Source organism: Aspergillus steynii, assembly GCF_002849105.1.
Source record: "Aspergillus steynii IBT 23096 chromosome Unknown P170scaffold_4, whole genome shotgun sequence".
In the NCBI taxonomy this organism is placed as follows: Eukaryota; Fungi; Ascomycota; class Eurotiomycetes; order Eurotiales; family Aspergillaceae; genus Aspergillus; species Aspergillus steynii.
Window position 1 is genome coordinate 3574801 of NW_020194401.1, and position 19679 is coordinate 3594479.

General features: G+C 47.4%; 9 protein-coding genes across 9 annotated transcripts; 4 read left to right on the top strand and 5 right to left on the bottom strand.

The window, feature by feature from the left end:
- Positions 1-35: 35 nt before the first annotated feature.
- P170DRAFT_495894 (cytochrome P450) lies at positions 36-1805 on the bottom strand (the record flags this gene model as incomplete). Its single annotated transcript, XM_024854088.1, has 5 exons — positions 1568-1805; positions 1286-1362; positions 1165-1229; positions 515-1117; positions 36-457 (listed from the first exon to the last, which is right to left on the bottom strand). The coding sequence occupies exons 1-5, from the start codon at positions 1781-1783 to the stop codon at positions 36-38; spliced, it is 1383 nt and encodes a 460-aa protein (XP_024705019.1). The 5' UTR covers positions 1784-1805.
- Positions 1806-2436: 631 nt separating this feature from the next.
- P170DRAFT_437255 (bZIP transcription factor) lies at positions 2437-3681 on the bottom strand. Its single transcript, XM_024849322.1, has one exon. The coding sequence runs from the start codon at positions 3656-3658 to the stop codon at positions 2486-2488; it is 1173 nt and encodes a 390-aa protein (XP_024705020.1). The 5' UTR covers positions 3659-3681; the 3' UTR covers positions 2437-2485.
- A 705-nt stretch (positions 3682-4386) lies between these two features.
- P170DRAFT_476005 (uncharacterized protein) lies at positions 4387-4974 on the bottom strand (the record flags this gene model as incomplete). Its single annotated transcript, XM_024853309.1, has 1 exon — positions 4387-4974. One exon carries the CDS (start codon positions 4972-4974, stop codon positions 4387-4389), a length of 588 nt encoding a protein of 195 aa, XP_024705021.1.
- Positions 4975-5994: 1020 nt separating this feature from the next.
- P170DRAFT_426589 (uncharacterized protein) lies at positions 5995-6303 on the top strand (the record flags this gene model as incomplete). Its single annotated transcript, XM_024847720.1, has 1 exon — positions 5995-6303. The coding sequence occupies one exon, from the start codon at positions 5995-5997 to the stop codon at positions 6301-6303; it is 309 nt and encodes a 102-aa protein (XP_024705022.1).
- A 1977-nt stretch (positions 6304-8280) lies between these two features.
- P170DRAFT_476007 (uncharacterized protein) lies at positions 8281-9170 on the top strand (the record flags this gene model as incomplete). The annotated part of the gene is made up of 4 exons (XM_024853310.1): positions 8281-8521; positions 8594-8691; positions 8756-8966; positions 9019-9170. 4 exons carry the CDS (start codon positions 8281-8283, stop codon positions 9168-9170), a joined length of 702 nt encoding a protein of 233 aa, XP_024705023.1.
- Positions 9171-9850: 680 nt separating this feature from the next.
- Positions 9851-11575, top strand: P170DRAFT_357055 (glycosyl hydrolase family 79 C-terminal domain-containing protein; the record flags this gene model as incomplete). The annotated part of the gene is made up of 4 exons (XM_024844193.1): positions 9851-10026; positions 10077-10735; positions 10793-11114; positions 11176-11575. The coding sequence occupies 4 exons, from the start codon at positions 9851-9853 to the stop codon at positions 11573-11575; spliced, it is 1557 nt and encodes a 518-aa protein (XP_024705024.1).
- Positions 11576-11898: 323 nt separating this feature from the next.
- P170DRAFT_312183 (acid protease) lies at positions 11899-13010 on the bottom strand (the record flags this gene model as incomplete). Its single annotated transcript, XM_024843255.1, has 2 exons — positions 11899-12629; positions 12686-13010. Coding segments are annotated over 2 exons (1056 nt in total), but the record flags the coding sequence as incomplete, so codon positions are not given.
- A 3211-nt stretch (positions 13011-16221) lies between these two features.
- P170DRAFT_356986 (fucose-specific lectin) lies at positions 16222-17208 on the top strand (the record flags this gene model as incomplete). The annotated part of the gene is made up of 1 exon (XM_024844187.1): positions 16222-17208. The coding sequence occupies one exon, from the start codon at positions 16222-16224 to the stop codon at positions 17206-17208; it is 987 nt and encodes a 328-aa protein (XP_024705026.1).
- A 1389-nt stretch (positions 17209-18597) lies between these two features.
- P170DRAFT_384932 (uncharacterized protein) lies at positions 18598-19389 on the bottom strand (the record flags this gene model as incomplete). Its single annotated transcript, XM_024845699.1, has 1 exon — positions 18598-19389. A coding segment is annotated over one exon (792 nt), but the record flags the coding sequence as incomplete, so codon positions are not given.
- Positions 19390-19679: the final 290 nt, after the last annotated feature.

Consider the following 19679-nt stretch of genomic DNA (forward strand, 5'->3'; position numbering starts at 1 on the left):
ATGAAGAATCTCCCTATAATGACGTGTTACGGTAGCTAAAGTTCAATCTCCGACTCCCTCCGCCTAATCTGCAATCTCGCAAAATGATCCGCACTAATCTCAGATCCCATCTTCATAATCTCAGGCTGAGAACCTTCCTCCAGTCGAAAGTCATATTTGAGTAAAATATGGCAAAGTGCGATCTTAATCTCATTCGCAGCGAAGAACCGACCAGGACAAGCGTGCTTGCCCAGACCAAAGCCGAAATGCTCCGGGGACACTGAGACCAATTGCGAGGAGTTTTCGTTGCCCGGAGTCTCGCGCAGTCGCAGGAATCTATATGCGTCGAAGGTCCCAGGATTCGGGTATATCTCTGGATCCCACATGCGTTTGCTAGAGACGAAGATCGAAGTACCTTTCGGGATTGTGGTGCCGTCCGATAAAGTAACAGTCTTCGTTGCGAGACGTCTCATGGAAACTAGAGTCCTCTATTAGCGGCTACCTTGGCTAGGTGAATGGCGTGGATGAACCATACCGACACTGATTGGCTTCATCCGTTGACTCTCTTTCAGCATACTATCCATTAGTTTCAATTTGTAGAGTGTAGTCTTCTGCCATCCATCTTCTTTAATCACGGTGCGAGCTTCTTCACGTAGAGCTTCAATCAACTCATCCTTCCCGGATAGGTCATAAAGAACCTGAGTGAGCATATCCGAGGTAGTATGGATAGCCGCAAGGGAAAAGGAAAGTTGCGCAGCACCAGCATCGTACGGTCGACCTTTCGCACATTGTTCCATCCATTCCATCGCGTCTGTGTAGCGTTTCGGGGTGCTTCCTTGTCGTGCTGCGGCTTCTTTTTCGGCCGCGCGCTCCGCCAGTACCGGGTTGATGATTTCACGAGCTTCCTGCAATTCAGATTGAACCTTCCGACAGGATGGGAGGAATCGTGCGACAACGGGATGGAAGATGGTAGGCCACATTCGGAGAGACTGGGCGGCCAGGAAAGAGTCAACCGTATAGTCGACGGTGATTCGAAGCCATCTGGGATCGCGGCAGATCCTGTCGCCCAGAAACACTTTGGATGAGAGCTGAGCGACTATCTGGAGGACGGTTTCCTTGGTGTTGATAGTGTGCCATTCTGATCCTGTCAGTAATATAAGCCCCTCAAAATGAAGGTAAACTCACCAGTGTTATCTGTCCAGTGGGATCTCAATGTAACCGCAGTCTCGTCCGATAATGGCTTGGTCACACTGCCTTTCAGTTTGTCAATAACTCAATCAAAACACCCATTCTGTCCATAACATGCTCACCTAGGCTCTGCGTCAATTTCATACGAACAGCATCCTGAACTATATTGTCCGGGTTTGTTCCCTCCTTGAACGGCTTAAAGCCAGGGATATGTGCATGAAATTCGCGCGATTTCATGTCCAAAGCTCAGATCCGGATGGTTGCGAATCTCGTTGGCGTATTTGGGGTCGAGCAAGGTTTTCCGGCCAGTATCAGTCAGGATATCAAAGACGCTCCACTATTGGTATACAACCCTCCTATTAGCCTCTGTTTTGATCGTGAGTTGGCCATCGATGCATACCTTTTTCAAGCCTCGCGCGATGAGCGATTTAGCATCGACAAGAAATCGTTTCTTCGCTGGACTGAGACGAAATTCCAACCGCTCTTTTCCGTTGACCAAGGGGAGGCTGGTGCCGGATTGGATGTAGAACAAGAAAGCAAGTACGCTTAGTACCAGAAAACTAGTGACCACAGTAGGGTCAACTGTTGGAAAAATGCCCAATATTGCGATCATCATGTTAAGCTGTTCATGGAAGAAAGATTTGTTCGATGATAGGAATAGGCGAAAAAACAAAGGATACATCTGGAATTAGGTGCCAGTGCATGGAGTTTAAGTAGATTTGCCCTGTGGGCCATATCTTCTAATTTTTCTCAATCTATTTTCATACAATCGGTACTCCATGGCTAACCCGCGTATACTCCGTAATTTCCATTAACATCCGCGATCTGCATTGCAAGTTGTGATTCAACAAGTCTCCTCGGTTCTGTCCGTCTATCCAATAGGAGAAAGCTCTTTCAAGCAAACATCCAAGAAGAACAAATTCTGACTCCTTGATTGGATATTCTTAGTGGGGCACTGATTCAACAGTGGATCCTCCCTGTCTGCACAACGCCGATCTGCCGGCAAAGCTCCGCACCGTCGCCTAGATTTAACAATCCCCTCTAGTGATAGCCAATAGTGTCCAAAGGAATAAGAGAAAGCAGAAAGCACCTTCCAGGTTTACTCCGCACGAGAGCATTGTACTGGTGGATCGGATTTCAGGGGAACATGGCGGCCCCCATTCATCATCGTGACTCATCTGTGCCAAGTACGGACAAGCCACTTGGGCTGTTTCCACGAGTATGACACAGTAGAGGTGCAGCTATCAGGTCATCGTTCCGAGCGTTGTGCTTGCTTAATTCGTTCACCTTTTGCATTGACATTTATTCTACACACATGTCACTGCACACGTGCTGCAGGATCATAGGAGAATCGCAGCGCCTCCACATCCATTCCCTCCACCAAGTCGGGATATTTCTCGATGAACTCCGTCGTCAAGCCCCATCCACTCACTTGAGTGAAAACATCAAAGAAATCCTGCGGAATGCGTAAATTATCCGCCTCATCGCGTTCCAAAATATCCCTTCCCCAAGGCCATCGGACCTTCGTACAGCAGGACATATAATCAATCAGCTCACAGTAGTCATATTTCGTCCAATGCTTAATCATATTTATCCGCAGCTGCGGCCATATAATCAAGTCTATTAGGTTCGGATGTCCCCGTTGCAGCTGCATCATCAGGGGCTGCAGGAATTTGGGTAATCTTTCGAAGGTAGCAGGGTTCGGAGACACTCTCCATTTGCTATACACGTATGTCAACCACCCGCTGGCAAGACACTCCGGGTCTCGGAGCGATTGACGCCGCATGCCCCGGCTGATTTCGTCCGCTAGGTAGTTACGTCGCGTGCCGTAGAGGAGATCCAGAGGGGCCGGGACGGGCGGACACGCAGCCACGAGATCCGGGCGGGAGAACCATGGACATGTAGCCGGCATGAAGGCGGGGTTCATTCCGTATTCGTTGACTGGGGTGAGAGACCAGTTTGGAATGGCGTTTGGTGTGATCGCCGGCTGAGAGGGCTGGGTTGGCAGACTGAGCGGCATAGTAGGCTCTGTCGGACGTTGGCCTATTCTCGGTTCGTGTCTCACTGACGCGGTGCCGATAGAGCTAGATATTGTGCTATCGTATTGTAGACCACTCTTGATCTGAGATTGCATCTCTAGAGTCCCAGGCAAGCCCGTCTCCGGAGTTGGATGCCAAGTATTCGCCACCGGAGGGAGCAGCGTCTGCGATGAGGATTTCTCAGATAAGACATCGTTAAATTGACCCAGCAAATGTCGGAACAAGACTTGTTGTTCCTGTAATCTTTTGTTCTCCTCGAGCACTCGGTTCAAGGTGACTGTGTACTGCTGCATCGATGCCGGTCCATGATTCTGGTCGCAAAACGCCACGCGATCTTCCAGACCTTTCATCCGAGCTTCTCGTTTCTCCCGCTGGGCTTTCTGCGCCAATCGGTCTCGTAGACGCTTGCTGTCGGATGATGAGACAGAGGCATTGTGACGAGATAAAGTCATTGTGTTTCAGAATTGGCATAAAGTGTTGAAGTGTTGTACAAAAATGGAAGATCCAGCAAGAAAGCCGGGAGGGTCTTGGCGGGATTAGTCAGCCGGTGCAAACATGCCAAGATCCCGATGTAAAGCGGCTTCATCTTAACCTGTTTTGGTCATCCGAGGTTGTGGTGTGGCTGCACTTTATCGTTGTCTAATTCTTGTCCAGCTTCTGTCTTTTTTATTCAAATTATTTATCTTTTAGGTAGAGAAATAGAGTAACTAGGAAAAGACAACATAGAATCATGTCAGTAATTACGGTGCGATTTGCTATAAGTTCGCAGATATATATTTCGCATGCAAGTCAAGCCGGGACTAGAAATAGATGTATAAGTTACTATAGTTAAGAGTCGTTGAAAGGATTGTAGAAAAGTAGGCATATTGAGATCAATTGTGAACCAAGCGTGATCAAAACGAGACAATCATCTAAAGACCGGAGACCAAAGAAGAAAAAAAAAAAAAAAAAAAAGAGAAAAGAAGAACAATGAAGAAAGTAGGGCAGGAGAGCAAAGTAAAACAACGTAGAAAAGCAAACCCCGGTCGTAATGGCCAGCCAAGGAAGAAAATAAGAATTAAAAAGACAGACTTGGAAAAAAGAGCCCGTCAGAACCTTGGATAGAGTGACTATAGTTCATTTTAGTACAATATCAATGGGAGAGTAGATGTGGAAAATTACCTCCGAACAAGCAAATCACCTAAAAACCAGGACCAATGTTAACAGACCCTCCACCACCACCAGTCTGGTATCCGGAATTGTAATTGGTGCCTGCCTTCACCCTAGCGTTCGGCAAATAGCCCTTGCTGCTGTTCTTGGTGTCGGCGCTGGCACTTCCGCCATTGCTCGAGACATTGCCGACTCTTGCAGTCCGGGTGCCATGCTGGTTCTGGGTCCGCATGTTCCCATAATTCTCGACATGACGATTGCCTTGATGGTTGTTGCCACAGTTGGTCATGTTGGTGTTGCCGAAATTGCTGGTGGTGGCGCTACCGCAGTTGCTGTTGTTGACGGTCATTCTGCCTTCGTTTGCAGGGGGATTGGTGGGTTCGTATCCCCAGGTAGGTTGAGGTTGATACTGGGGAGGCGGGCTCGGAAATCCGGCTCGCGGATCAGGCCTGGGATAGTACTGAGAGTGATAATGCCAATCATGATAAGGATTGTGTGGATGATGTGGCGGACTGTATGGCGGGGTGTACGGATGGTTGTACTGGGTTTGATATCCGGGGAACCCTTGGTTGGGCTTATAAAAGCCTTCCCCATAGTTGTTGTTTTGTTCGTGGGACATTCTGGCAGGGATGAAGAGGGTAAGAACGTGTAAAGATGAGTAGGAGTATAAGAGGGCAATTGAGTGCTGGGGAAACCGTTTGCCTGGGGCGTTTGAGTCCAGTCAATGAGGTGCTTTTATAGGATATACTCGACGGAAATATCAGGAGTTGGAGGCCCGTTTGCAGTAGAAGTATACGAGAACGGTGCCTGAGATAGCATTGGACCACTTATCGGTTGCACCCCCGGGCACATGGCAATTCTTCGTGTCCAATCCGCTACATGCGCTGGAATGGGAAACGTGGCTGATGTCCTATCTCATGTTTGTCAGGGACAGCAACTGCTCTTGGAATCTGACTTTCAAAGACTATTCCCTTTTTCTTTCTGCTTCTTATGAACCGAGGCTGTGGGATCCAATCGGTTTGAATGCCCGTGGGCACGAGGACCACGAATTGGGTTCAGAACCTGGGAATATGGGAGTCAATACTGTGATCATAAATCAGTAAACTGATATGATAAGCTTTAGATTGGGTAGTGGGACACAAAGGCTCGGCTTGCTCGGAGGTTGGGTCGTATTTGACGAGATTTCGGTTAATGGAATGGGTCCACGTATAGATCCTGTGAAAGATGGCACATGGAAGCGTCAGCAATTGCGAAAGGTGGTCAAGAACGAGGCTGAGAAATGACGATATAGGGCAAGACACGGGGTATCTGTTTGCTTCAACCTCGGACTACCAGGAAGTGGCAGGACACGCCGTACGATAAGTCGATCATAGAAGATTCGGTTAAACAAGGGAAAGATTGGCCTTACTTATGCCCAACTCACATATCGAACGTTGATGACATTGCCTATTCAGGCTGAGATAGGGCTTGGCTCATGTGACCGACCCCAGATAAATATTGGCCATTTCCCACGACCGCTACACTGAATTCTTCATTTCCAGCCTACTTTCGTGATCGACTTTCTCCCAAACATTTCGATATCCATTTTGTTGATTTCTTATCCAATAATAAACCATTCCGCTATATCCCATAGACAAGGATGTCTGCCAACAGGTCTCTGAAAGTTGGTAACGTCACCGGCGATGGTGGACGAGCCACTGGTTACCAAGCAATCAGGCTGGGACCAGCGTCCTACCAACAGCCTAGTGGATCAGGTGGTGCAAGCGGAGGAGATGGAGCTGAAATATCCTTCGCTACTTCGGGTCAATACCACAATGTCGAGGCTGGTGATATCTCCAGCAACGGAGGTGACGCCCAGCTCCAGGGAAGGAACAGCTACTCTCGAACTGGTATCGTGACCTCGGGCAAGGCGGCCGCTGGAGGCGCAGGAAAAATCACAATTGGATAGACGTGAGTAATTGAGCGATTCAGTTTGTGCCTGACAGCGGTTTGGTGGTTAACTAGAAAGTAGGAAGCCCGAGGATGTGTGGGGATAATGATAAACCGCTCTTGCCGACTTTAGCCTCTCAACGTGGTGCTTCCTTTTCTTTTCTGGAACTGAAATCGGGGGTCTTATTGGGTAGCGAAGAGATTTAAGCCATATCGTTGTATGGGCTCAAACTGCTCGGGCTCATTTGCTGTTCTGCGTTCGCCGAGTTTTGCGTTGTTCTTTCTTCTATTTCTTTTCTCCAAGATCATTTACTTGTCCATTCATTCTGTGTTTGGCATTTTAGTTCTAGGAAATAAAATGATGTCAATTAGAATTAGCGTTGCCGATCAGATACCTGGTTAGGCCGCATTAACAATCCCTCAAGCATGTAGATTTATAGATGACTACTACAATCTCCATGGCTATCCAGAGGCTTGGTGTTGGCTAGAACTCGTTGCAACACCACAGTCTCAGTTGACACCTTTCTTGAAGCCCTATGGTCGTGGAAGAAATATCCGCATTGGTCTATTGTCGTTACGGACAGAATAATATAGCGCATGATAAAGCAGTTGAAACCGACTGGATTGTTAAGGATAGATTTTTAGGGCCGTAAATGAGTTGGTGGTCTTCCATCCGCTATAATTCGCTTTCCGCACCCGACTAAGCATGTAGGTCGCCCAATAATAACACCACGAACGCCCGCAAAAGCCCATATTTGAACTAGTACACACACGCTGGTGATCCTTAGCTGACAGTTGACGTCATAGGCGGGGTGCCCAGGCTTGGCTTCTCCTCTCACCCGGTCTCTCGTGTCTCTTGCCTGGCTTGCACCCATATAGGATTTGATTCAATAGATTAAACTTACTACCCAATTCCACATCTCCTACTAGAAAGAATGATGACAAGGCTTCTAGGGTATCATAACCCATTGCCTGCCTGAACACAATCCCCATGACTGAGGCAGGTGATGCGTACATATACCTAAAGACCAGGGAGCGAGATAAGCAGTTGCCCGACATGGAGTTTCAGGCGAATTTACGATGATATAATATTGAATACTAGACTGGGGATCTCAAATCGTTTGCGTTTTCTCCTACGTTCGCTCAGGAAGATTGGCTCCTCTTGTCTACTGGCGAACACTTAAGCAGAGCTGGACTTATCATCTGCCCGATCTGATTCACTCTCGATTTATAAGCCACCCCAAAGGCGCGTGATTATGCACCATGAACCAAAGAATATGCATGTACCTATACGCTCGGCAATTTCAGTGGCGAACACACCATCGGGCATGCATGTCGCACTGTTTTCTCCAGGACAGATATCTCAGGTAGCACTGAACTGTAGATCTCCTGTTTTCTCCACCATGCCCAATAAGACATTCAAATTTCTGGAAATGAAAATAAGTTTCTTTTTTTTGGGGCCTCCCAAGCCTAACAATGGGCCTTTATGCATTGGTTCGGGCTTACTCAGGGAGATGATAAGCTAACAGACCCGACGACAACCGGCCACAGGGCGATTAACTTCTTACAACCCCAGGAACCGTTAGGTGTCAGTGGGTTTGAGATAGGCCATTGACCACGATCTCGCACGTTTCCTATTTGACCACGTAGAAGATTGACAGCCACTATTCCGGCGGTGAAACAAAGACCAGGGTGTTTCAAGTGATGTTTGAAACGACTCAGCCTTTCGCTCCGGGACGGATCACAGGGTTATTCGTTGGTCAAACATGCAGGTTTGCTGTCCATGTACTACACATGTGTCTTTGAGGTTGATTGAGATAGATCTCTCGATGTCACGATTATCCGAGGTAGACTTGGTCCCATACTAAAGATGGTAATACACGGTATGCTGCTGAATCTGGGCGTGTTAGCCAAATTGGTTATAAATGTTGAGAATGGTCTTGGAGAGTACCACCAACCATCTTCATCTTGACATAATCCTACTTGACATTTAGCCATGGATTCCAAAAGTCGTTGCAATGCCAAAACCAAGGAAGGGCATCGCTGCCAACGACAATTTCGAAAACCGGCGCTTTATTTTTTCCAGCATGAGCGTATACTGGGTCAACATGTTGTCACGACAGCGGTCAATATCTCCAGTGAGCTGGTGACGATTGAAAACCCGGCAAGTGATTCAGAATCAACCACAAGCTCCGACGACTTCGAGCTCCGTCCAAAAACGCCGTGCTTTCACGAAAGTATTCACCATAGAGTCGAAAGCAGTCCTGTTTGAAATTCTAACACAAACATTGGGAACTACGGTTGTGAAGCTGCGAGAAATGAAATCCTCGGGAATCTAGAGCTTCAGAATTCGGAAAACCCTAATATCAAGCAATGTTTTAGCAGCGTCAACAATGTCTACAATCGGGTGGGTTACAATAAGCGATCACAGAGGTTCTATTGCGAAGAAGGAGGTTGCTGACTCAGTCCAGGAGCCGCGAAAAATCTCAAATTGCCAAGTGTATATTGAGAACCTTATTACGCACTTGGCTCCTGTGCTATCTGATCAAGCTGAAATGGTTGAAAGTCTGACGAAAGGTGCCACATTTGTTGGATTGAAAGAGTCCAATGACAGCGGTAGAGCCTCTGATGGATATTTCCCAAGCTTAAAGGACGCTTTGCGAAATCTTTCCAAGCCCCAGGGTCAGAATTCTTGTTAACCCATTCAGACAGCGATATACTGATACCGTCTTAGATACCACCGTGGCAGCAGAAAGCCGCAAGATTGCTCTTCAAGAGATAGCTCAACGTCTTGCCAAAATCGCTTCTCTTCTCAGAACAGCCTCAAATATCTGCCAGAGCACAAAGCGGAAAGACCATTTTTCAAACGCGGGCCGTGGATCATAGCCCCAAGAGAAGCAGAATCTGATACCCCTCATCTCAAAGAACCCTTCACATGCTTACAAAAGCAACCAAAATACTGGACAGAGGAGCTCTTCTGAGAGGAACAGTGCATCATCTTCCTGGATTGGTTAAGAAACGATGAAATTTCAAATGCCGATTCCCTCCACTTCGGAATGCGGGGACCCCGCGATCCTGGCCTTGGCAGCCCAAAAGTGGGGGAAGCCCGTCATACGAAAGACGGCATATAGTTCTTGATGATGATAGACTGGGTCGTCTGGGGATCCATTGCTAAGAACCCTTGTGTATTGTACTATGTGGATATTTGTGGTGAAGTATATTGCATGTTGTTTGTTCAAGCACAAAAACCCCGACTAGATAAAAATTATACCTGATGTTGGGAATATTCAGCAGCTCGGGAAGTGGACATTCGATATTTTATAGCCATCCAAGTGCCCTGACTAACACCTTTTCGTCGAATTATCATTGACTGCGGGGTTGATACTGAAGATCAATAACCGGTTTCGTCGGCAAATGATTAACAAACACCGACATACAGGGGACAAATGGCATGCCCACAGGGATATATATAAAGATGTCGAGCCTTGACTAAAGGGTTGGGACACAGGACTTGATGGTATTTCTCGGCGTGAGTTTACTACTAGGAGGCTCGACCTGTGGGCACAATGAAGCCTCTGTGTCTTTTGGGCTTTGCACTGAGCGCGCTGGCCATACAACTTGGCTCCGAGAATTCCATCCAGAGCATATCCCTCTCACAAGCCGAAAAGGTGCAATTCGACAATGAAGCTGCACTCGCCTCCGCGAGTCCTATTACGCGAGAACTTCTTGGACTGTCAATCGAGTAATTCAACTGGATAATCATACCCTGAGGCGATGCTGACTCGTCTCTAGATTCAACTTCATTGTCGACTACTTAGGTGACGTTGGAAAGCCAAACCCGCTTTCCCATCGACTACTACAGAACATCGAAGACCGCACTGGAGCCTCGCCTCATATCCGTGTTGGTGGAGCCACCCAAGACGTGGCAAGGTACTGTGAGATATGCTCTGAGACAATGAGCAGTACCTTCGCGGATGATGACATACATGCTGTTAACGTATCATTCAACGCTGGACTATTTCAAGTCCTGAATGAGAACGCCCCAAGCTCTCAAAAGTACACGTTTGGTCTTAACCTGGGTGACGAGAACATCAAGGTTCCCATGGCCGAGCTGGCAGCTGCCCAGAGCTACCTCAACTTGAGTCGACTTACCCACTATGAGCTTGGAAATGAACCGGACTACTATTACACCAAGCTCGGAAATCGAGGCAAGAGTTGGGACGTGGTTGCATATGTGAAGCAGTCGCTTTCTTACCTGAGAAAGCTAGTCGCATCTGTTGCACAGACTTCGCGACCAGAAGCTCTGCCAAGGTTCTTATACGGCTCAATGGCCAACCATCCTGCCTCCCAAGACTTTTCGCTTAGCACATTGGCAAAGCTTGGTGTCAAGGATATTGTGCCGGAGATTGCAGCATTCAGCGAGCATAAATATTTCGGGGAAGCTTGTACCGGTATGTGATATTCATCAGGAATCGCGAGCGCCTGTTTGCCCGCTAACATCAGTTTAGATGAGGGAAAGGCTGAAATTACAATCCCATTTTACCTGAATCACCTTAACACGCTCGCCGGTGTCGCCCAATATCTCCCCAGCATTGAGGCCTCTCGTAGCGTCGGGGCGCAGTTCATTATGGGAGAAACAAACAGCGCAGCTTGCCATGGCCTGTCAGGTGTATCTGACACCTTAGCAGCGGCACTGTGGATGATTGATTACGCTCTTACTAGCGCAACGCTTGGCATCGAGCAGCTGTATTTCCATAACGGCGTTGGCTATCCGTATAGTGCGTGGCAACCCGTTCATCAGAATGGGACTAAGGCACATGTTCAAGCCCTGTAAGTGTTCAACTCTGGATGGCCCTCCCTCACAATGACTAACCAAGCGTGATTTGGCTAGATACTATGGCTTTCTGTTCTATGCCGACCTAATCGGAGACTTCAAAGACGGGGCTCGGACCGCATCAATTCCATCCCTCAATGGTGTTGGTCTCGCCCATTATGCCATTTACGAGCCAGGCCAAACTGTGCCGAAGAAGCTGGTTATTCTGAACTTAGATGAAGTTAATCAAAACACGACACGGAAACAGAAGGCTTTTGATGTGTCCTCAGCTCTCGGACAAGATGTCCGTGTGGCTCGATTGACAGGGCCGTCATCCAACGCTACTAGTGGGATTCATTGGGCTGGTCAGACAGTAGATGGGCTTGGGAATCTGATTGGAAAGAGAATGGTCGAAAGCATCTTCAATTCTACTGTATCTGTTGGGTCTTCTGAGGCAGTGATTATTGAGCGAGCATGATTCCGTCTGACAAAAACCCCTTCAGCTACGCCTATATTCTGCGAGGAGCTCAGTTACGACTCCGGAAGAAAAGCCTAGTATTATTTATATTATCAGACGTATTATGATAGCTTTTTATCATTCGTTGTGTTGGTGAGCCAGAATATTATACAAGTTATGAGTGCATCAATGTACCCAAGATCGAGAGATTGACCTTATGTCAAAACGAAACCCACCACAGCAAGGATAAAACCAAGAGTAAGCCTGTTAAATTCAAAGGTAGATCCAGCAGAGTCCTTGTCATCATTATCATCCTGTGTCTTGTCTTTTTCACCATGGGTAGTGGTAGCACCCGGGACCGCATTAGAACCCGACGTAATCTCAACGATATTATTCGACACTGAATCCCACCTTCTGTTGGCCAAGGACACTTCATCATTTGCAAGATCGAAGACCGTGTAGACAATATTAATGAAGTTGGTTCCGAGCACTATGCTGCCTTCATCTTTGAGCTTCCTGTTGACCACAATTCCCGAATAGCAGTTCTCGTAATCCGTAGTATAAGCCTCCTCAACGCTAGTCTGGGTCATCAACGAGCCAATAGGAAACTCAAATTTGGCCGAGCCGAACTCAAAGGTAAGATTGGTCTTCGAGGAGATCAAGGAGCAAGGAAGCATGATTTGTCCCGACTCAGGAATCTTCTGCACATTAAGTTGCTTGGCAAGGTACGAAACTACTGATTCAGGGAAGTGGCTGAGAGATGCCTGGATGTCGAACGCGGCGTCTAACGTAAAAGAATCTGGTGCAATCGCTGTCTTGTTGATTTGCAAACCAGTCATGTTGACTCGGAATGCTTTGTGCAGGTTCGAGGACCCTGGCACAATTGGGAGGGTATGCAAGGTATCGACGTATTTTGCCTTGTCGACACCACCGAAAAGAATCATGCCACCGTAGTTGTACCCATAGTCTGTCCACAAGCTGAACGCAGGCGAATTGGTAACTTTAGCATCGGCCAATGCCTGGGGAAGCGAAACCGACGAACTGCCTGGCTCTCCGTATCCAAGACCAACCGTATCTAACGAGCTTCATTAGTATTGTATCTGTAGGCCAAACGATGAAGCATAAACCTACTACTAGTGATTCCATTGTATGAAACACCCAGTGTCATGGAGTTAATCTTAGCATTGCCGATTGTTAGGGTATCCTTAAAGAAAGCCCCAGTGACATTAGGGCCTCGATCGTTGACCTCAAAATCAGAACTAATGAACTCTGCGGTCTCGGAGGTGCTTGTGTTATATCCTCCGTAGCCGTCGCAGTCCTCGTGGTCTTTGTAAAACTGGCAGCTCGTCGAATTTGCTGCATGCATCCAGCACTCGTTGCCTATAAGATTAAAATAGACCTGCATCTCCTGGGGAGGAGTGCCGACGGTGATATTTGTGTGGAAGAAGACATGATCCTGTGCACGTTAGGTTCGTGTCGCTCATGTTTCCTGAGAAGTGCTATACCTCAATTCCAGCCTTTATGTTTACCACATTCTTCCTTTTCTCTAGGCCACCACGAACTACCGAGTTCGGACCGACGATACGCCCATACTGAAATGGCACCTTAAGTGTGGCAGGCACATCTCTGTCTCTTAACGACAATGAAGCTCCTGCAAGGGGTGCACCCAGAAGAGCAAAGAGCAGCGGCGACCCACTCCTCATGTCGATTGTCGCAGGGAACAAGACTGGCTGACTTTTTGCTTAAATTAATCTCGCCCCATATGGAGCAGCCGGGCGAGATCGACCTTTAAAAGTTCTCTCCAAAAGCACCATTTGCAGCCGCCGACCTGACTCATTCTCAGTTTGATCGAATTGGCCACATGCAACGTCCCTAAGCTCATTTCAGCCCTTCGGTTAGTTTTTCAGGGGCCATTTCCAACTCACAGGGACTTGGACCCTCACTAGACCCAGTATGAAGCCAAGACTAGACCGAAAAGAACTTAGTCAGCACAGTCCGGCACAGCCCTATCCCTGAACCAGTCAAGTGCCATTCAGGAACCAAATTTGATTGCAAGAAAGTGGTCGATAAAAAAAAGTCATTCTGTTGACGTTGAATCCGTCGCACTTTGATTTCCTTGATCCGGCAATTTCTTTTCAATCCCGTTTTCTGGTAGTTTAGCTACCGGTCACGGGCAGAATCCGTTAAATATCAAATGGTTTGCAGAACACAAATATTTTTTAGTGGGATTATACCTCGTTAACCATGAAAAGTTAGTCCAAATGATGGTCAAGTTATGGATGTTCAGGACTTCCCTTTGATTTTAGCCATTTGTATTGTTTTCTTCTAACAGCAGCATGAGAAATATGCCCAATAATACTACCATATAGAAATGGATTGAATCCCTTTCCTTTCTTTTCAATTTTTGAACAGTTCCAAAATTTGCACTAAAGGCTGGATTGCCATAGGGCCTGCCAACATATTCTGGCCCCCATCTTCGTTCCCGAAAGCTTGCCGCTGAAATTTTGAGCTCACGGAAAACACGGCACCTAGCATCATCACTGCTTTTACCCCCTGAAGAACCGACACTTTGGGACTGCATTTCTCGATTATCAGTGTTACCTATAAACAATGAGATGGACTCTATGAAAGAAATAGAACGACAGAAACCAAACCCGTATTGGAAGCAAGAAAGGCAAGCCCCCTTAGGGCCCCATGAATGCCATCGGAGCCAGATAGATACGTAAATAAGAATAGGGATATCTTTCATTATGTCAGGTTAATTATTTTCCCATCAAACTACATAGTGCTGCGTAGAAAAATAGGATAAAATGGTCAATAAAACAGTGTGAACTGGGATATTTGTCTATTAACATCAGACAACACCCAACGAGGTTTCAGCCAACTTCTCATCCCGTAGAATGCACTTCTATGCTATGATGATGGGAACAACGAGGAATGGATACATCTTGGAATAATATTCGGTTAGTCAATCATAAGAGAAGGCACCTAGACCCATAGAAATTCAGAAGTGTCTATTTTAGTGCCCCTAATAGCCGGAACTGTTGGTCTTCATAGCCGCTTGACAGTGCCTTGGTATCCTAACAACGTGCTTCTATATGGGGAATTATCTCGTTCAAAAAAGGCTAAACAGAGTTCTATCCTAGTTTCGAAACATATGTCGTACGAACGTCGGCTGTCCTATCATCACGTTCTGGGACCTGCGGTACGAATTGGAGCCCTAGAAACAGGAATCCCCCAATTTGCTCTCCTTATTCCGGTGTTATTGGTCTGGGCCAGCAGATTCGATTACAATTAAATGAGCGAAAACCCCTCCCATCGTAGCTGGAACCAACTTCAGTTCCATTGTACCGACGCTTCACGAAGTTTGAAAAGTAAGTCTAGACCACTTCAGTCACGCAAATAGAATCACCCAATCGGGAAGCATCATTGACACGTAAGATGCCCAACTGTACGGTAGCTTGGGCTATCCGGGGTACACATCTATTCCACTCGCGAAGGCGACTCTAAACACGAACTAGAAATTAGGTTCCAGATGGAAGGACGCAATATTATGGGGTTCAATTCCTTGGTCTCTTGGCAAAAGGCTTCGGCAAATACAAATGGCTGAGGCGTAGAAGTACTCAGGTAAGCTTGAGAATGTCAATGTTAGAAATGGACGCTTGGAAGCTGTATTGTGAGCCTCGGTAGTAACCCTAAGACGAAGGGGGTATATTGGATGAAATAATAGAAACATTGAACACATCAACAAGGACTTGAACTTTCCTAGATCCGCATGAGTCCTTGCTAATGTAGTAAGTGGTGGTAGAACTACGATCGATCTTTACACTTCACTTGTACGCGAGGAACAAACACATGAATTCGAGACCATTCACATAAAAGAAAGTCAAACGAGACTGAATCACATGCCCAAACAGCGACATATAATCCGCAATAAGGATATCAGAGGTCAAAGCAGCAATATAAATTGCGGGAAGACCACTCGGACTCTGGGAACACCCATCCTTGAGAGGGCACCTATCGGAAAAATGGCCGCGTGTTGAATACTACCCTCTGAGTTTGAAGCCGTTTCCTTTCCCTTGGAGCATCATTATGAAGGCTTTAACTGCAATCTCGTGTATTAGAACTCATAATATACATATCTGACTATCACAATTGCTATTGTTGCTGTGTATGCTGTGGTGTTTGCGTGGGGGCTTTGTTCACCTACCCGAGCGACAAGCAAATTCAACCACGAATTGAGAACCGGGGATTCAAAGGCTTTTTAGTTGAGCGACTTCTCCCGGAATACATTTCGTCTTGGAAGATGAAATCCGACATAATAAAATTGGAGCGTTGGGAACAAAGCGTCCGGAACTATAACCCTTGTAGTCACCGTGATGTCATGGAAGTGAATCCAAGTTGAAGATAAATAGAACATACCATCCCAGATCAGGACGAACATATTCTCCTTCCCAAAACTACCCAGACTAGACTACAAACCACAAACATCTGCATCTCTTACAAACACTCGCAAGGTACAATGCCCGTTTCCCTTACCAACATTCATCCTGCATGAACCTCGATGGGCTTTTCGCCTTGACAATACATCTACTTAGCAATCAGCTAACTTTGGAATTATTCAAGAAATAAGCATACAAAAAGCCCTCCAAAACAAAAAACAAACAATGGCCCACCAGATCTCCGCACTTGCCAGGGGAGAGGAGCGTCTTGACCTCTTCATCCTCGGCCACGACAACGGCTGCTACCACAAGTACCGCAACAGCGAGAAGTGGACCGACTGGAAGCCCATCGGCAAGGGGTTCAGCAGCATCATCTCTGCTGTCACCTGGGGCAAGGACCGCCTTGATATCTTCTGCCTGGACACCAGCAATACTTGCTACCACCGTACCCTACAGAACGACAAGTGGGACAAGTGGGAGAACCTCGGCGGTAACTTCACCAGCTCCGTCAAGGCCGTCAGCTGGGGTGAGAACCGTCTTGACATCTTTGCCCGTGGCCACGACAACACCTGCCACCACCAATACTATGATGGTAAGCGTTGGAGCGGATGGAAGTCCATCGGCGGCTCCCTGAACGGCGGTGTAGAGGCCGTCAGCTGGGGTAAGGAGCGTCTGGATGTGTTCGCGCTGTGGGCAGAGGACAACACCTGCCGTCGCAAGCGATTCGACGGAAATAACTGGAGCGACTGGGAGAACCTGGGCGGACGTCTTGTCAGCCCCATTCGAGCCGTCAGCTGGGCTGAGGACCGCATCGATCTCTTCTCCCGGGGCCAGGACAATGGCTTCTACCACCAGGGATACGACGGCAACAAGTGGTCTGGATGGCAGTCCCTGGGTGGCCAGGTGTATAGCCACATCGAGGTCATCAGCTGCGCTCCCAACCGCTTAGACGTGATCGCCATAAACCGCGACCGGAGGTGCATTAACAGGTCCTTCGAGAACGGCAAGTGGAGTGACTGGAAGGTTCAAGGCGACTTGACGTTCTTCAGTGCTATCACTGGAGTATCCTGCCGAGGCAGGGAGGGACAGCTTGACCTGTTCGGCGTTGCCACTCATAATAATTCCGTCCAGCATAGATCCTATGACGGAAACAACTGGAAGGACTGGAAATCTCTCGAAGGGCTTGTTACCTGCCAGCTTCGGGATTACTGATTTTGGACTTAGTCTCTTATCTTGGGTAATTGGACGGCGTCTAGGAATTAATTTTGGAAAAAAGCATTGTTTTGAAATAACTCAGACTGTCAGACAGGAAATGAAACTGCGTTATTGATTTGATTAAATACAATATCCAAGAAAACCATTGAATAAAATATTCAGTGTATCTGCTGTGCAATTAGTGACACCAGTGAGCCTGAAATATGTTATCATTATCCATGTAATACATGAATACACGCCATCGGCAGAGAGCAAGAGGAAGATAGCTCAAGATGAGTGTGCTATTCAGAACAAAGTGCCTTGCCCTGGAAGATATGCGTAGAGCCAATTTTAATTCGCAGGAGTGTAAAGATGAGTGATTGAACGTACAAAGCGGGAGCCAGACCCAGGTCTTTCTCTGCTCATTCTATTTCATTTTAATTTCTAGGTGTGTTTGGCCGTTATAAACCGAGCTAGTTTAGCGCAGCTGAACGCTCTAGCAAGTGCCCTGTCTGTAGCCATACTAGCCATTACAAGCGAATACAACAAAGCCTGTTGCGGCTGGCGAGTGGTCCCGGCCTTCCGACCCTCCTTGGCGCTCATTTCACAGGCCCTGGGCGGCAAATTGGTCTACTGACACTAGCAAGATCCTGAATCGCTAGAAAATGGGGTTGAACGTCTGGACATCTCACCATCGGGAGCGTATTTTCTAGTTTTATCTTTCTCGCAATAGAAGCACTCCGTATGCCACGGCCGCTGAAAACCGATCGCATAACGAGGCTATAACAAGTAGTGGAGTCAATCGCGAGGTTTAATGTGCCCTATTCTCCTACTTCGTACAGAGGAACAATAGCCTCACGGAGCCCCGTTATGATCACCAGGGGCAAAGGGTATCTTGGCACGCCAATAGGGCTGTCACGCGGCGCTGCGTGTCAATTCGCCGAGGCGCTACCTCTTATTTTATGGAACTCTCCGGGTGTTATCGGGAAAGGCTGAGGGGATTAATCACATATTGTGAAAAAACGGATGAATGAAGCTTGCGGGACTGGGTGGTATGAAACTGGGAATCTCGCCACTGCTTACAAGTCCGTGATGCATGTGACCATGCCAACCCTAACTTGGAGATCGTGGCGACTCCAACCAAAGAGAATTAATCATTGCTTCGTCGCTTATCCATTTCGAAAAAGGTCAGTGCTTATTATGCCGCGGTCGGGCTTGCCTGATATTTGATCTTTCAATAACTGGACCCCGGACCCCGTCTAAAATCTTTGGTAACATCAGCCCAAGAAAAAAGTAATATACATATTGTAAGGGCAAGTACGCAGTAGAAATAAGCAAGGTGTGTGAAGACTCTCCAGCGGGTTATTGACTAGGCTATAACAGTCAAAGTAGCGAACAGGCTTGCGCAAAAATGAAACCAAACGCCCCAAGTGCAGCCAGGGAGCAGGATCTGGCGATAACAACCAGTCGATTAGCTGCGCTGTTTTCCTCCTTCGGGCAATCGATTGATGTGTCTCTGCCGTTCCTACACAACCTCTCTTTCCAGTCCGCAGACATGCGTTCGACAGTAGTCGAGTCAACCTTGACACGACAACGATCTGCCATAGGTGCCGGGTTGGAGGAGTCTACTACTCCGCATGAGGTATCATAATGCGATGTCATGGTCTGGCCGGTAGCATTGATAGCAACCGCTTGGTCCCCGGGGCAGGTTCTGTTTGTTGTTGTGGCAGAGGTAAGGTCAACCTTCTGTGCAGAATTCTTGATAGTAAAGGAAGTGCCCCAAGCGGAGTAATTATGGATGAAACGACCGTAATCCTCGAAACGGATCTCGTCCCCCTCGCAACTTTCCCAGGCAAAATTCCAAGTTACTCGCCACCGACCCTCCGTCGCGAATTTGTTATGGAAGATGTGGTATGCAAAGTAGGTGTCGTGACGGGACCAATTTGACCACAATAGATCGTAGGTAAAACTTTCTGGGTCAAGGCCGGTCATGTTATCCGTGTTCCATAGCCTGTAAGAAAGACTCGACTTGAGAATTTGCGGTGGCTTGGCATTTGGGAAGGCGAAGACAACTGGAAACCACTCGGCCGGCGCATATGTTTCGTTACGCGGAAAAAGGAAGTCCACTTCCACGACTTCAGAAGCAATCAAGACTCCGAAGCTGGCAACAAGTAGCAAGCTTGCCGGGGATAAGATCATGGTGAGGCAAACCAGTAATTTCAAGGACCGGCAAATGGGGGTCGATTAAGTAGAGGGCCTAGATGTGGAGCAGCATAGTACGATGGAGAGCACATCCACCCTACATATATTCTCTCCAGGCCAAAGCAATAATCCCGCGAGAATGCACGCGGGGATGCTTATGCGTTTTCAGTGCGTTGTTGTTGTAAATCCCAAGAAATTAATTCTAGAGGTATTGTGGCCAATGGTACGGATATGCCTTGTCCATCTCCTGGACTAAACCAATTTTTGATTAGCAACAAAGGCTCTGC